Source organism: Centroberyx affinis, unplaced genomic scaffold (genome assembly GCF_046629955.1).
Source record: "Centroberyx affinis isolate AG114_WGS23_722 - 3 ecotype Tasmania unplaced genomic scaffold, CSIRO-AGI_Caff_v1 ptg001911l_1, whole genome shotgun sequence".
Lineage (NCBI taxonomy): Eukaryota > Metazoa > Chordata > Actinopteri > Beryciformes > Berycidae > Centroberyx > Centroberyx affinis.
Window position 1 is genome coordinate 225,090 of NW_027280274.1, and position 16,585 is coordinate 241,674.

The window sequence follows — 16,585 nt, forward strand, 5'->3', positions numbered from 1 at the left end:
AATTTTTATGATTTTCTTTTGAGCTTTTGGCACAAAAATGGTCACATTTAAATATTGAATGTTGGCACAGAATATCTGCTAGCATCAGCTTGAATCCAAAAATATCAGTATTGGTATCAAGCTTTAAAACAACATATTGGTCAAACCCAAGTGGAGGTGTAATGGAGGTTGTTGCACTTTGGAGCAGGGAGGGACACTTGGGTTGTGCCCTTTTAGCAAGGCACTTAACCCTGTAATGGGAGAGAGCTGAGGCCAAAAGCCAAGACTGATGGAAAGGATTGTTCTGCACATAGACTTTTCTTTTCTATTGACTGGCACTGTGTGTGATATAATTCAGTTAAATCCAAACATGACAAAATGAAAAAAAGAAATACTAGAGCAGACTGCTGAACTAAAGCTCTGTAATATAATAATAATAATAATAATAATAATAATAATAAACTTTATTTGTATAGCACCTTTCATACAAGAAATGCAGCTCAAAGTGCTTTACAGCAAAGAAATTACATGCACCAAGTGCTTCACATAAAACTTGATAATAATAGTGAAAATAAGATAAAGATGAGAATAGAATACATAGAATGCATCTTCACATGAAAATAGACATAGAATGAGCATAAAAACAGGGATAGAATGCCATAATTAATGCAAAATAAGATGGAGAATAAAACCCACTTGATAATAATAGTAAAAATAAGATAAAAATGAGGAATGCATAACATAAGATGGAAAATAAAACCCACTGAATAATAATAATAAAAATAAAGTTAACAAATAGAGTACATAGAATGCATAAAATCAAGTAAAATACAACATTTTAAAAGAAGTGCAGCAGTGCATAAGTTTGACTTGGGGTGTAAAATTAATTTTACGCACATTTCTTTTTATTGAAGCTTGCATCCAAAGAATGACATGTATGATGTATTCAGTGTTTACCCCAGAGGTGTATTCTTGTCAGGGTGGAAAAGCCTCTGAAACAGCAATTTAGATAATGGGACGCTTAAACTCTCCATTGAAACCAAGGATAATAATAATTGTACATACACACACACACACACACACACACACACACACACACACAGGGAGAGCAGTAGGTTAAGAGATATGCTCCTTGCACTTACCACCTAGACCTCTTCTTCCTCCCCTGCTTCCCCCTGTTGCCTTTTTACTATCACCTCAATATCCATTTTAGGCCTAACAATAGACACACACACACACACACACACACACACACACACACAAATGGCACTTGCGGGCCCGTCGGCGCTCACTAATGGTATTGACATCTCTGTGGTCCGAGGAGATCGATAAGAAAGGACGGAGAGGCAGAGATAGATGGACGGAGTGGATGTAGGAAAGGGAAGAAAGGAGTGATGTATGGAGGACAGGAAGAAGATGAGAAGAAGGGACGTGACACTGAAGGCAAGGAGGGAAGGAGAGACAGGGATGTTAGTTATTGAATGAAAAGATGCGAGGAGAGACAAACTCTGAAACATCATTTAGGCCAGTGGTTCTCAACGTGGGGTCCGGGGACCACCAGGGGTCCTTGAGGGGGTTCCAGGGGGTCCGCAGCAAACTGATAAATTGTTAAACTAGAAGTCAACACAATTAGAGAATGTAGAAGAATGACTGTTTTGATCATAGTTTCTCTGTTATCTCTATACTTATAATGCAGATAGTCATGGAATTCTGGACAAAATCATATCTAACAATAAAAATATTCTCAGATTTGAGTTTGAGAGAGAAAATCTCATCAAATGGGGTCCGTGGCCCTAATGTGGACTAAATTAGGGGTCCTTGATATGAAAAAGGTTCAGAATCACTGATTTAGACTATCATGGGACACTAAAACTCTCCACTGAAATCCAGGATAATAAACATAATAAAACATATTTATGCACACTTGAGCGGAATCTGATCAAAATGTGACATTAGAATTTAGGTGAAGGGCTTCCCATAGACAACCAGTGTAGTGTTGATCAAGTCTAGGTGGACATTGACTGGACCATACCAGATCAATATTGGCCTGCTTCATTAGCAAACCAAAATATTGGTCTAAACCTGCTCAAAGAAAACCATGTTACACTCAAAGTTTTGTTCCTTGGGGAAAGTTTTGCACGCTTTAAACTAGCAAAACTCAAGCTATTTTGAAAGCCGTGCAGTGGAGCAAAGTGATGTTCAGTAATGGGTTTTCACTGGGGAGTTTCATTTATCGACCCTTCGCCATTCATGATGACATCTATACTGCAAACTTGAAAGGCAAAACACATCCGAGATCACCACAACCTCCCGCTTCTTTCAGGCTTAATATGCACTCCGGTCTGAAACCATTCATCCGCCGAATGTCCCCAAGCCAAAACCCATCTGGGCCGCCTTTAAAGCAGGAAAACACAATCTCTGGTTGTGTAATGGTCAGTTTTGTCCCCCGGGAACAGAGAGGGACATTTTCTTCCGCTATCAGCGCTTCCACTGAGCCCCAATTAGAGAAAGACAATGAACAGAGCTGGACGGTGTCCATTACTGACAGAGTAAAAAATTAGGTCCAAACTAATGTAGATGGATAGGAACTAAGTCGAGAAGTGTTGCAGTTGAAGCTGTGTCTTAGCCGTTAGTTCACGCGATGCCTGGATGAATGTTTAGTTTTCTAGATATTTTAAGAATATTGCGCTTTATTTTTCCCGTTTTCAAAGTCATGTTGGAACTGTCTTCATGAATCTCTCACCATAAACCCCATTACAGTGTAAGGTAAAGTGTAAGGGACTGTTTCGTAGGTGAACTGATGGGTTTTTGAAAGCTGATACTAATACTACTAATACTAATAATTCTTCACTGTTTGACCAAGAGGAGAATCTATGATTCTCGTCTGCCTTGGGCAGTGAGATCTGTAAATGAAAGAAAAACATATGGGTTCACTCACAATGTGCATCTAAAAGTGGGAGTATTTGTTGTGTTTGTTGTGTTCTTTTATCTTTCTATTTTACTTGATTTGATTCTTTTAATGCAATATATGAATTTTATCTTTTTCACTTTGTCTCGATGCTTTTAATGTTTTATGTAAAGCACTTTGAATTGCCTTGTTGCTGAAATGTGCTATATAAATAAACTTGCCTTGCCTTGCCTTCAATTCTGCAATCAATATGTAATCAATCAAACTGCATCATATCCATCATGTCAGAAGTGAACCACACTGACTGGAGGATATCTGTTTTTTGATAAAAAAAAAGGCCAATATTGGCCCCAGTAGTGAGATGAGAGGCCAGAGAGATAAAGTTATTAGACATAGAAAATTAGAAGATATGAAAGAGAGCATCAAGTGTGCTCATAACAGTAGCTGGGCTGTTCATAATATATTGTTCAATGGTCAGCAATAGCATTTAACTGCCAGCTTCCAGAATTAAAGATTGGAGATCGGGGATATAGATGCAGAGAGAGGGAGGGGGAGATGGACAGATGGATGGATGCTTGCAGGGTGCTATGAGGGTGTCTGCACTCCAAACTTGGATTAGCAGAATGAAACAGGGAGAAGAAAAAGGAGGAAGAATAGACAGAGTAGCGGGGGCTTTCTTTAAAGCTGCTTGAAGCAACTTTGCATGGACTTCAATACCCAGAAATCCTGCTGGTTTTCTATCCTACCAGCAAGTTAATTACATACACCTGGTGTAATCAGGGGCCAACTGGGACACCAGGTGAATGTAATTAACTACTAAGTACTACACTCATGTTTACCAACCCGGCCGGTCTGCAATGCTTTATGCCAAAGGATACCAAAGGAAAAATATCTAATGTTGGTGACTCACTGCTGTTGAGGAGACAGTTTGGATTTCACTCTGAAGTTTGGATTCATCACTTTCTTTGTGGAGAAGATTTCCCACCAGTGTCCATACTGACAAGAATCTAATTTGGGTAAATAGGGTGAATCTATGGTGTCTCAGGGTGAATCTATGGTGTCTAAGGGTGAATCTATGACGTCTCAGGGTGAATCTATGGCTTCTTAGGGTGAATCTATGGAGTCGCAGGGTGAATCTATGGTGTCTAAGGGTGAATCTATGACGTCTCAGGGTGAATCTATGGTGTCTCAGGGTGAATCTATGGTGTCTCAGGGTGAATCTATGGTGTGTCAGGGTGAATCTATGGAGTCGCAGGGTGAATCTATGGTGTCTCAGGGTCAATCTATGACGTCTCAGGGTGAATCTATGGAGTCGCAGGGTCAATCTATGACGTCTAAGGGTGAATCTATGGTGTCTCAGGGTGAATCTATGGTGTCTCAGGGTGAATCTATGGTGTGTCAGGGTGAATCTATGGAGTTGCAGGGTCAATCTATGAATTCTCAGGGTGAATCTATGGTGTCTCAGGGTGAATCTATGGAGTCGCAGGGTGAATCTATGGTGTCTCAGGGTGAATCTATGGAGTCGCAGGGTGAATCTATGGCGTCGCAGGGTGAATCTATGGAATCTCAGAGTGAATCTATGGTGTCTCAGGGTGAATCTATGGAGTCTCAGGGTGAATCTATGACGTCTCAGGGTGAATCTATGGAGTCTCGGTGAATCTATGGAGTCTCAGGGTGAATCTATGGAGTCTCGGTGAATCTATGGAGTCTCAGGGTGAATCTCAGGGTGAATCTATGGTGTCTCAGGGTGAATCTACGCAGTCTCAGGGTGAATCTACGGTGTCTCAGGGTGAATCTATGGTGTCTCAGTTCATGGGGATGGGACGCTCTTCTACTTTATGTTTCAGCCCTACTTTGTGATTTAGGCTGATGAGCTAGCTTTAATATTCCTGAGAAACATGCAAATCGGCAAAACAGTTGATCGGCCTGACGCTTCCCGAGGTCAGCTGGGGTAATGTGCTGCAGGGTTGTTTTTGCCACAGAGTGACCTTGGTTTTTAACGCCCACTGTTGGCAGCTAAGCTGGGAGAGCTATCTGGTCACAGACAACCATGCTGAGGGTGAAGGGGGGGGGGCCTGCCATCTCTCTCTCTCTCTCCCCCTCCCTCTCTCTCACTCACACACACACACACACTCTGTCTCCGTCTGTTCCTGTCATTACTCCGCAGCCAAAGTGTCTCAGTATGGTCCCATTCTCCACCAAACAGCTTGACAAATAACCTATTGTGTTGCCATGTTTGTGTGGAGCCACCAAACAGGCCGACCTGCCATGCCAGCCTCCCACTCTGCTTTCCACAGAGGGCAGAGATTGGCAGAGATGTGGCAAGATTTTGTTGTGTCCATGTTGTTTTTTTCTTTTTTTTATCATTAAAACTGGGCCTTAATCTACCTTGAAGTCTCAAGGAGTCTTTGGTTAGGGGCACTGAACCATAACGACTCAAACAATCCTCTGATTTGTTAATAATAATAAAAAACCTGGTAAGAATAAAGAACCCAGTGTGGTATTTAAAAAGTTATTTTAATACTGCTGGTTTGGAAGATTTCATACGTTCTTAAATGGTTCTTTACAGCACCATCAAGGATTCTGCTATGGTACAAGCCTAAAGAATCATTTTATAGTGCTATACACAAGAATCAATATCTATCATAAACAGAACCCTGAATCTGGGAAAGATTGAGGTACACGGGAACATGACTCAGAAACTAAAGATGTCACATTTTTCAAACATATATCTCCTTTAGGAAACTCCTCACTATAGGCTAGAAATTGTCGAAATGATTCAGATTTGCATAAAAGCACCAAAACTGCTATACATGTACATTTTGATGCCCTGAACATTTTCAGAACTGGCGCCGTTGCAAAAATGGCACCGGTTGGGCGTGGCGGCCATTTATGTTGTTCACCATTACCAGCAAATGGGTTTTCCTCCATGTCTGCTGAACTGAAGGCAAACGGGTTCTCCTCTCCTCTTCCCCTCTAATTCCCCAAATGCCAAAAGAACAGTAATCTCATTCTTAACTTTACATAAAAGGGAAAATGTGAGGGGGGAAAAAAAATCGCGAACTCGCCCACTATCCCACCCACTGCCTCTATTCTCACAAAATAAAGCAATTAATTCTCCCTCAATGTCTTCATTTGCTTTCATACAAAAAAATGAACAAGGCAACTGTAAGCATGGATGATGCAGTCCCCCTCTGGGCTAATCAGTAACAAATGTGTCACTTGTTCTATCCCATCCAATGAAAAGTCATCTTCAATTTCAAGAAGCACTGAGGATAGAACCCCTTTTGCTGATAAATGGTATTGATATTATGAATGCTAAATGCAGGAATAAACATATATATGTAATACAGTCTATGAAATATATATCCAACAAATCTATATTTCTCCAAATTTTTAGATATTGAAAACAAGTGTAATTTTTGCAATGATGAACCAGAATCCTTAATACATTTATTTTACCATTGTATACATTCAATTACTTTTTGGACTCGAATAGAATATTATATATTGTGTAAAACTAATCATAATATCAAAATTGAGTGTAAAAATATCATTACACATTTTGAACAGGATATATATAACATTGAATTCATTGTAAACGTATTGATTCTATATGGTAAATTTCACATCCATAAATGCAAAATAACAAAAGTTACCCCCAATTTCACTAGATTTTTATGTGAATTTAATGAATATATTAAGACTCTCAAACTTATAAACACTAAAAAAAAAAGTTATAAAACTGTCAAACTGTACAGTGAACTCTTTAAAGAAGAATAACATGTTTTTTTTGTATTTTTTTATCATAATTTTATATTAATTAAGTTTATTTATCCCAACTCTGTTTGTTTGTTTGTTTTTTTAGGTAAATAATAATTATTATTACTTTTTACTACGTTTACTACATTTTTTCAATAAAGGTTGAAAAAAAACAAAAAAACAAAAAACAAATGTGTCACTTTGTTTTGACCTATAATTGCAGTGCCTCCTCTTGGGCCAATCAGTGTAGTTTTGAGATTACTGGAAGTAGGGAGGATTCATCATTCCCGTAAACTTCATCACAATCCAATCAGTGTCTGAAATATCGTGTATGACGGCCGATCAGACAAGCGGACAGACAATTAAAATACATGCACATCCAGTATTTCCAAGCCAGAGACTGACTCGCTGGCTCTGTTCTATAGCACTGCACCAGCCGATTCTCTGGGGTTTGGAAAGATTGACCGCAAAAGATGAGGAAAAAGGCGAGATGCTATCATTTAAACCGCTGTGTGTGTGTGTGTGTTCTGCAACGCCGAGCTATGTAAGTCCCATTCTCAAGGACGCTACAGCAGTAAAACTGTCCTGTTCCTTGTCTTATCACGTCGGCAAAGAGTGGAGGGGGTCGGCTAATGTAATCAAAGACTACTGCTTTAACTGTTGGAGAGGATGTCGTACCTGCCGATGAAACGCCAAGGTTGTTCGCGCAAAAACACTTTCATTTCCTTAGCGGTGAATGTCATTTTTTATCACCGCCGGGAGTTAATTGAGTTCAGCGAGCAACAAAAGGCGATGTGTCTGGATTTCATATCCATTTCATACCCGTATCCACCGTGCCGCATGTTTTCATTTGCCAGACGTTTCAATTGAAGGGCTTATCTTTGAAGAGATGTCCCCACTTTAATGAAAAGCTCAACTGGCAGTGAAGCCGTGTATGCTGTCTGCCACCCCGAGGCTAGCCCCTGCCCTGCGCATCTTCAGTAAGACTCGGTTCATTTAAGCTTGTGTTTCTACCCCCCCCCCCCAGCCTTCAACCGCCTCTTTCTCTCTCCTGTCTCACTTTCTTCTCGACACCCTCGGCCTCTCTTCCACCCCTTCCTTGCAGGGCGCGGACTGATAAAGCAGAAAATCCTCTCTCCGCCGCTACAAAGCGGGGCTATACTTTCACAGAGCATCATTTCAAACGCAGTTAATCAAAGGTGCTCTCCAGTCGGGCCGACGAGCTAACGGTTAGCCGTATCAATTATGAAATGGCTCGGTCCATACTGAGCCATTAATGGAAAAAGGAGGTTTTGCAGTAATGGGATGCGGGAGGATCCCTGCTGAGTCTGCCGCTGTGCATTTCATCGCAGACCGACTCCAATCAGTATCCAATTAGACTATGAAAATGGTTTCCTATATGATATAAGATGATGAGCTTTATGCTCACTGTAGGGAGCATGACAGAAACTTCTTGGCTTCGTTAGATTTTGAGATGAACAAATCAGATTTTTTTGCTCATATGTGACTCAGATCTGTTTTTTTTTCATAACAGTGTGAACAGCACAAATCACATGGAATCTGATCTTTTCAATTCTGATTTGCGCCACTTTCATATGTGGTCCTAAATCAGATACAGGTCTGATTTTTTGCAATGCGACCTCAGTCTGAACAGTCATATCGGAATTCATGCGACTTTTACGTCACTCTAGATCGACATTCGTCACAATTCTGCGCTGGCGGGAGTCACTCAGTGAATACAAACATGGAAGACAGCTGCGATGGAGGGGAGTCAGTGGAGGGACAGTGAGGTGTTAGACCTCATAAGTATTTGGGGTGAAATTTTGGATGAAATCTGTCTCTGAAGTCAAACAAAACAATTTGCAAAACCTCAATCTAACAATCTAAAGAAAAACAGCGTGATGCATCTTATCAGGAAACTAGGGAACTTGAAATTAATCTTCTGCTAGCTAGTCAAATGCTTTCACGAGCTGTTTGAATTGTAGTGGAATGTGAAATGGACTAAGTTCTGCAGTGAAAACTAGCATCAGCAGGAGCAGTAAGTTACGGTCCATCAGCTGGTCTATAAAGGTTTCTACCACAGGCATTTCAGACGGGAGCGTATCTATGTTCCCAGGGTCCTATGTTGCCAGGGTCCTATGTTCCCCAAATTTATATGGCACATAATGGGAACACGACAAAGGGTCCTATGTTCCCAGGGTCCTATGTTCCCGAATTCTACATATGTGCTCTCCCAGGGTCCTATGTTCCCAGGGTCCTATGTTTAACCCTCACCCTAACCCTAACTAACCATATTAAGTGAATACAGAGCTGGGGAACATCTTCTTCAGGTTCCCATTATGTGCCATATAAATCTGGGGAACATAGGACCCTGGGAACATAGGGATGACTCCTTTCAGACATGGCAGTTCAACCAGGACCTAATGAAAATACTACAGCCTCTTAGACACATGCCTAGATGGAAATGCTGACCAGAATGTATGCATACTTATGTAGGATCTAATGAAAATGTCACATCAGAATCATAGACAACCAGTGTAGTATTGATCACTTCAACAATAAATGCTGGCTGATATACTATCTTTAAAGGCCAATAGTGGCCCCATACATCGGTCTAATGCTAATCGCAACAAAAATTTGAAGTCTTTTTCCTACAAACCGATTTGTTGAACAAGTAAAATCCCAACAGTTATATGAGTGTCATGAAGTATAGGTGTTGTTGTCATTCATTCTTCAAGTCTGAGACTTTCAGGGCTTATTATAGAGCTGACTCTGTGGTAACCTAATTAGTGAAACTGCAGGCTGTGTGCATGGTGTCTCTTTTAAATGATTAACATGATCTTGTCTTCTCTCTTACAGTGTGTAGAAGCCAAAAAGTACTGCTGGTACTTTGAGGGCGGGTACCCCATCTACTTCATGTAAGTACCATCCATCTATCTACCTCTCTCTCTCTTTGCATCTTTATGCCCAAAATTCAATCCTCAGTTCACAGATACAAAAATGAATGCTATCGCTGGCTATATATGCTATTGAACAAGATATTATGCCAGCCCGCACACAATTAGATGCTAAGAAAAATGCCAGTATTCTTTTTTAGTCTTCCTCCTTTCTCTCCTGCACCATACCTTAACATTGTCCTTCTATCAGCTCGAGCCTTGCTATTTCTTTTTGCACTGGGTTTCTCTCTAGTGCGGCGCAATACAGCAAGGAAACAAAATCATGCCATAATGAATGCTAATGGACTTGATCCTGTCTCTCTCCCTCGATTCCCTCCTCTATCACCCATGTCTTTATTCTCATCTCACTCCTGGGGTTATAGACTGATAAAAACAGGTCGATATTGGGCTTTTATTAAAAATTGGATATATTCCAGTCACTGTCATCTACATCTGATATGATATGATATGATATGATATGATATGATGCAGAATTGATTGTAGAATGGGTAAATACTACACTGGTTGTCTATAGGAAGTCCTTAACCTGAATTGATTCTAATGATACATTTTTATCAGGTTCTGCACAAATATGCATGAATATTCGTCTGAGTTTCAGTGGAGGGTTTTAGAGTGTAAATTTCAGAGGTTTTTTCATCCTGACAAGAATAAGATGAAAAGATATTGAACTTTGACACAAAATATCAGCTATCACCAGTTTCAGTCCAAAAATATCACTATTTCTATCTGCCTTTAGAAACCCATATTAAAAAGGTGTTCCATTGTTTTTATAGATTGATAAAGTCATTTATTAAGTTTGGGCAATGCTAACGAAACATTTTGGCTACTATGATACTGAAAGATAGCTAACCTACTGGAGAATAGCTGTAGAGCAGAGTGCATCTCTTCTTCTTGACAATACATTGGGTTTGATGTGGTTATCCTGATTATTCCAGGACTGTAGTAACGTCAACTACAGGAACAGTTGATGCTGCACACCTAGCTAGGTGCTGGACAGCATCTGGACTTGTATGTGTATCTTGTATATTTGTTCACTTATAATACCAAAGATGATCTTCCCTGAATGGAAGACACGCCACTCCCTGTCTCTTTTGTTTCTTCTTGGCCGCGTCAGGTGAATGAGTTTCAACACGTACGTGCGTGGCACGTGTCACTCATAGGATAAGAAAATAAAGTGTAATGTTTTAAAAAATTATGGTATATATCAAATTCATTTGACAAATGTATACCTTCTATGGACACACTCACTAGAAATGAGAGAATATAGACCGCTAATGGCTTCAAATTACAATGGTTTGTGATGAAATCCCCCATTGACCCTTATTCATTTTGCACTTAACTGTGCAATTGCGTGCCCTCTCTGTCCATTCCGAGAGTGGTGAATCTTCTATTCAGGGAAAATAATCTTTCATAATATTTCCACGCTGCAAACAAGTAGAGTGAGGCAGTCCTTTTCCTGTTTTGGTTGAGGCTCCTCCTTTGTGCCTTGAGTCGGTCCTGCACATTTCTGCCAAATGTACCCGACCCGGGGACACCTAGAATAAACGCGTATAAAGCAACACATACATAGAATAAACCCATTTTCACTGCAATGCTCTTATTTTAATACAGCCATTATACAATGCTATCAAAATTCATTTGAGAATGATATATTGAGATAAATATTCTACACTTAGGGGCTTTAATATGAAACGGTGAATGGAGCATCTTTTAAAATGTAAAAATTGATAGCCTGATATTAGCGCTCTAATGCAACTTTGCAAGACACAGTGATGGATTACCTTTACCGACCGAATTAGACGTCTGGGGAGTTGTTTTCTATGTTGTTTGGAATTGGATGGGAGTGAATGAGCCCAAACTGATTTAAAAAAATATCTTTAATCGTGCATAATGCATAAAACTCTCACAGTTAAATGTAATTCCAGCTTTCCATTGACCTAGCAGGAGGAACGTTAGCTATAGCAGCAGTAACGTCCTACACACAGAGTTGCTGGGTTCCAGTGCAAGGCACAGTTACTGGGTCTGCTGGTTTTGATGCTGCTCTTTTTGCCGGGCCATTTTTCATGGGGTGGAATAATTGAGCCTGTGATGGGACAGTAAGGTGATGGATAGACCCAGAGCCTGTCAGGTCTTTGGGTCCCATCTCACACGGGAGAAACACATCGCGGTTGAGCTTATCCCGTAAGCGACGAAGATCTACTTATCTTCAAATGATAAATTTTATGTTCATTCACTGCATTTTTGAAGGAGGATTACAGACACCTGTTTGAGAAAGTTAAATTCAAAGTAGTTTTTTCGTAATAGAATTTCGTAGGGAGAAATCTTAATGGATTAGCACAGGGCCCTTTGGGAGAGGCAACAACTGATACAGCAAAAGATTCCCAAGGAGTCGTGTACCAGGGCTACTCAGTACCCTGTAAGCCTGGGTGGAACTACCTTGCTCTTCCCATTACTCTAAATCTGTGTTGTACTAATTCAGATAGACAACATGCTTCTCCCACAGTTACAACTTTCATCCATCTGCTTTGTTAGCTGCTGGCCAAAGCTAGAGTGGTGATGAGAGAGAGAGAGAGAGAGAGCATTGATAAAGAGATCTCAGCTCGGTAATGGAAGACAATTTGGGGGAAAACCTTCCTCCTCTCTCTTGCTTTCTCTCTCCTCCTCTCTGCCCTCCCTTTTTGCCTCTCGTGCTCTGCCCTGAACAAAGGCAGGAAGCCACATAGTTCATTTTTTTTAAATACATTATTCAACTAATAATCCACAACATCTTCATATAAATAAATGTCTATTAGACAGTAGCTAGAACTGTAAGACAGGTGACAAATTACTGTGTTAGTACACCCTGTCTAGCCCTGTCTTGAAAGCCAGCATGAGATTCCAGCGAACAAATGTTCAAAAGTCAAAGTTGAATTCAATTGAATTCAAAGTTCAATTTACAAATGACAAAACAGAGAAAGAGAGATGAGAAAATGCAAAGTTGTCCAGAAGCAAAGAAACAAATTAAACAAATCGAGATAAGCAGCAAAGACACCATGTGATTTTTTTTTTATGTTAGTATAATCTTGTGGGAAATTTGGCAAGTCCAATTTGGCTGGTAAAGTGTTAAAAGTTGTGGCATTTGGCTTGTTGCCTCTGGCAAAACAGATAGTTTCCAGCCTTGATGTCTGTAGCTTAGGAAAAGAGAGAACTCAAACCTGCAATAAGTGATATCAGACCTTATAACTAATCCTGAAGCTAATGTGTGCTATGTCTAGCTAACTAGCTTGGCACCTCCTTCACTCTGTAAAAACAGCCCTCACCTCCTCCATTCCTGAAAAGTATCACATAATGGCGGACTCAATGAAGCCCAGGAGTAAACTTAAGCTAGTAAACTTGCTACCTACCTCTTCACTTGTCATTGTTTGTGGCGCACGGAACCTTCAGCAGGAAAAAGGCCTGGCAAAGCGAGACTGGTAACATCAGGGTATCCATTTCTGGACAGTATATGACCAAAAAATCACAATCATATACCAATATATTTCATCCTGTACTGTTTTCGCTAAAGTTTCTCATAAATTAACAATCCTCCATCTGTCTTTTTTAAAGTTTAATATCGCTTTTACCTTAACTTGTAATTGATTTTCTTCCAGTCCCTGCAAATGGATGATATTTTTGAGATTCAAAATTCGTATCCAATTCCAGACACTTACTTTTGTCTGTGTCGGTGTATTCATATACTCGATATTAACCCTTTATTAACCCTTCCTGTACCTTCACAATGTTACAGATACTTGTAAGAAGTGCAGGCTATGTACTCAAAGCTCTTATTTTTCCATTTATCAGCCAATACCGATTCTCTACATGAAGTAACTGTCGCCCAAAGTGGGATTTAAGGCTTCCCGCTTCTTGTTCGTGACTACGTTTGTAACTTAGTGTTTTATATGCTTAAATGTGTATAGGTATTTATGAAATTTGATACCTAGCTTCTGAAATGTGTATGAATTTACGTCACTTAGCTTTCGGTTGGGAACTCTGTATAAAAATGCCGGTAAACACCGGAAATTACGCGAGTGACCGAGTGGCCGGAATTGGATACAGTGTCCGGAATTGGATACAATTCCGTTAACTGTCGACACTTCTCCGGAGGTACGGTTAGCTTAGCTGTTAGCCTTTATGCACGGTGCTTTGCAATGTTTGTCCTTGGCTGGGCTCTGTAGTACAGTGGAGGGAGGGAGGGAGAAGTGGCTTTGCTGTTAGTGTACTTATAAATTTAAATGGTCAGAAAATTTTGCTTATTGCAGCTTTAAAGTAGTGGACCCTTTCCACAGCACCCATTTTGATGTGTCATAGTAGAGTGAACACAGGTGCAACTGATAACATTAATGATGGTGCCATTCCACGTAGTTGTTCCAGTGCCAGGTCCTGGTATTGTGCAAGCTGGCTAATGGGAATGTCTGTGGCAAACCTAAATGGAATAGAACCATCGTTAATGTTATTAACTATCCGTTTTGCTACTCCCTACTATTTGCTGTTCTAAACACCTGGTGTCTGGTTGGTCTTTCCTTTGTTTTGAATAAATAGAAGGTAGTGGTGGGCAGTTTGATTCTTTCGGTTGTATCAGTATATTTGAATCAGGACATCTAAATGAATCAAACCTTCAAGCTTTTCGACTTTTTTCATAGATCCTCAAGCCTTCTGACTTATGCAGTACATTCAGTAGTCCAGTAGAGGGCTCACATGCTCGCTCAGTCACTATTACAGTGACAGAGTGGTTACTCATTGATAGCTTACTAAAATACTGTCAAATAATATTCAGAAATAATATCAAAATTTGTATATTGTAGTACCATAAGCATGGATAATGGATTTTAAACTGGACTCACATTAGCTGTTAATTTTACTGCTTAATGTAAAAATATTACATGAATGAAGCTGTTAGATTAATTAATTAATTAATTATGTGAATTTGTGGACTCTTATTTTCCATTATTCGATGTTTGCCTGAAATATACAAACGTCTGTATGTACCATTGGTGACTCGGTACATGTTGAAGTCCAAAATGATTCGTTCAGAGTGATTCATTTGGTGAGCTTTGTGCAAAAAGATCTTTATTCCTCTGTTCAATCCATTCAAATGATGATTGGGATCTATTGCTGAATCTTTTCACCAACATGTTAAATGTCAGTTTTCAGGCCCTTTCAGGTTTTTGTGGCCTCATTCAAATGAATGGGAAGTAAAAATCCTAACACTACAAACTCGTCCAACTGCATCCAATCTTGGTAATTAGTTTATATTCATGTTTTCATGGTGGTCAAGTGCCAAATAACGCCCATGTTAAAACTAAGTGGAGTATTGCTTTAAGGTTGTTGCGCACCCATGGAAATTATAACATTTTCTGTGGATAAAGTATTAGCAGTAGAAGTACGACCCAGCAAACACAATTTGCCCCAGGATAGGGATAAGTTGAGCCCTACGGGGTAAAACGTGGCACTCTTCCATACTCCAAAGGTTATGTAACTTAAACCCTTTCTGTCCTTCTCAGTCTTTTCACCATGGTCCGACAATCTGTCTGTCTATTCTGTCTCTTCTAAGAATCACATTCAGAACTGATGTTTAGTTCCAAATAACATTGTGATAATTTCTCTTATTTTCAAAAGGATAACAATGTGCAACTTGGCTCTACACAACTAGAGAGAGAGAGAGAGAGAGAGAGAGAGAGAGAGAGAGAGAGAGAGAGCGAGAGAGAGAGAGAGATTCTGTCTTATCTTCTGTTGCCTTGCCACTGATCGAATCAGCTTTCCTTTTCACTCTTTCCTGGCTGTTCCTCTAATGGGACTGAATCCCTGCTTGTTTTGTGTTTGTTAGTAGTCCCATGACATATTAATATCCGCTCCATAATAATATTCGAAAATACCACTTGACCACATATATGTACTTAACTACATTTTAATAGTGTGACTGCGGCAGATGTAATTAGATTCGAGTAAGCTGAGCCATTGACTCAACTTGCCCCAGGGCTCGTAGCACATTTTACCCCGCAACCACCATTTTGACAAAACTAATTCACACAGCAACTCGGGCCCACAGTTGTTAGGTTCATATGTTAGGCTCATATTGTACCTTTTATAGCCTTAAACTATTAAGCCTCAAACATATCTACTTCCTTTTAGAAAGAAGAATCATGACATTTTGATCATGATGAAACCATCTGACAGTGAAAATCTCTTTTTTTTTTTCTTTTTTTTTTTTTTACTACTTTCTCCATGTGATCTCCTCCATCACAGAGTCAGGGAAATTACTCATTTTTTCCTAAATCTGTGATCACATGATACATTTTGTGTTTGGTTGTCTGGATACATCTTCCCCACAGGCTCAACTTACCCCGTTCTCATAGACGCAATGAATTATGGTCACTGTAGTTCACTAATGTGCTTTTGGTGGTTGACAGCATTAAACCAGTGACTGTGGTTTCATACAATGTTTTTCTGAATGTTTTTCCTTACCTACAGTATACTTTTGCAGTGTTGTTAGATCCAAACTGAAAAATGGACTCTGGTGCCCAGAAAATCACCCTGGATACTGTGCCAATCACATGTTTTATACTCTGATAAACGAGTGTGAAATGTCCTTGGCCCTTGTTAATCATGAGCTCTGCCCAAAAGGCTTTAGCCCACTTCGGCTGCTAAGACTCTTGCCACTTCTTTTCCTCCGCCAAGGCCTTTCCCATGGTGCTCGGTTTCGTTTGCCTGCAGCCAAACTTAAGAGCTTTACGTGGAGGATTTTGGGCCTGGCTGTCCCGCATCTCCTGGGAAAAGAGAGGAAGACTTTAATTCTCTCTCACTCTACCTCTTACTCTCTCTCTTCCCTCCTGTGTGCTCCTGTACTTCTATCTCTGTGAAGACCAAATGTCCTCACAAAGATACAAAGATGAGTGTGGAAATTTTGGCCAGCCCTCACTTCTACAAGTGGGTAGTTTAGGATGAGGACTTGCATTTAGAG

The 16,585-nt window shown here is 40.0% G+C and overlaps 2 protein-coding genes across 2 annotated transcripts in view; both read left to right on the forward strand.

Annotated features, from left to right (window-relative positions):
* Positions 1–4,004: 4,004 nt before the first annotated feature.
* On the forward strand, positions 4,005–4,544 carry LOC139653305 (uncharacterized). The gene has a single exon (XM_071530304.1). It carries the CDS (start codon positions 4,005–4,007, stop codon positions 4,542–4,544), a length of 540 nt encoding a protein of 179 aa, XP_071386405.1.
* A 4,940-nt stretch (positions 4,545–9,484) lies between these two features.
* vopp1b (VOPP1 WW domain binding protein b) overlaps positions 9,485–16,585 on the forward strand; it is a gene marked incomplete at its 3' end in the record, with an annotated part of 40,924 nt that continues 33,823 nt past the window's right edge. The window contains exon 1 of the mRNA XM_071530305.1: positions 9,485–9,567. Coding sequence (XP_071386406.1) covers positions 9,485–9,567 — 83 coding nt within the window. The remainder of the gene's footprint in view (positions 9,568–16,585) is intronic.

Coding starts and splice junctions, on each gene's coding strand:
- LOC139653305 (XM_071530304.1), top strand. CDS start 4,005: ATGGAGTCGCAGGGTGAATCTATGGTGTCTAAGGGTGAATCTATGACG.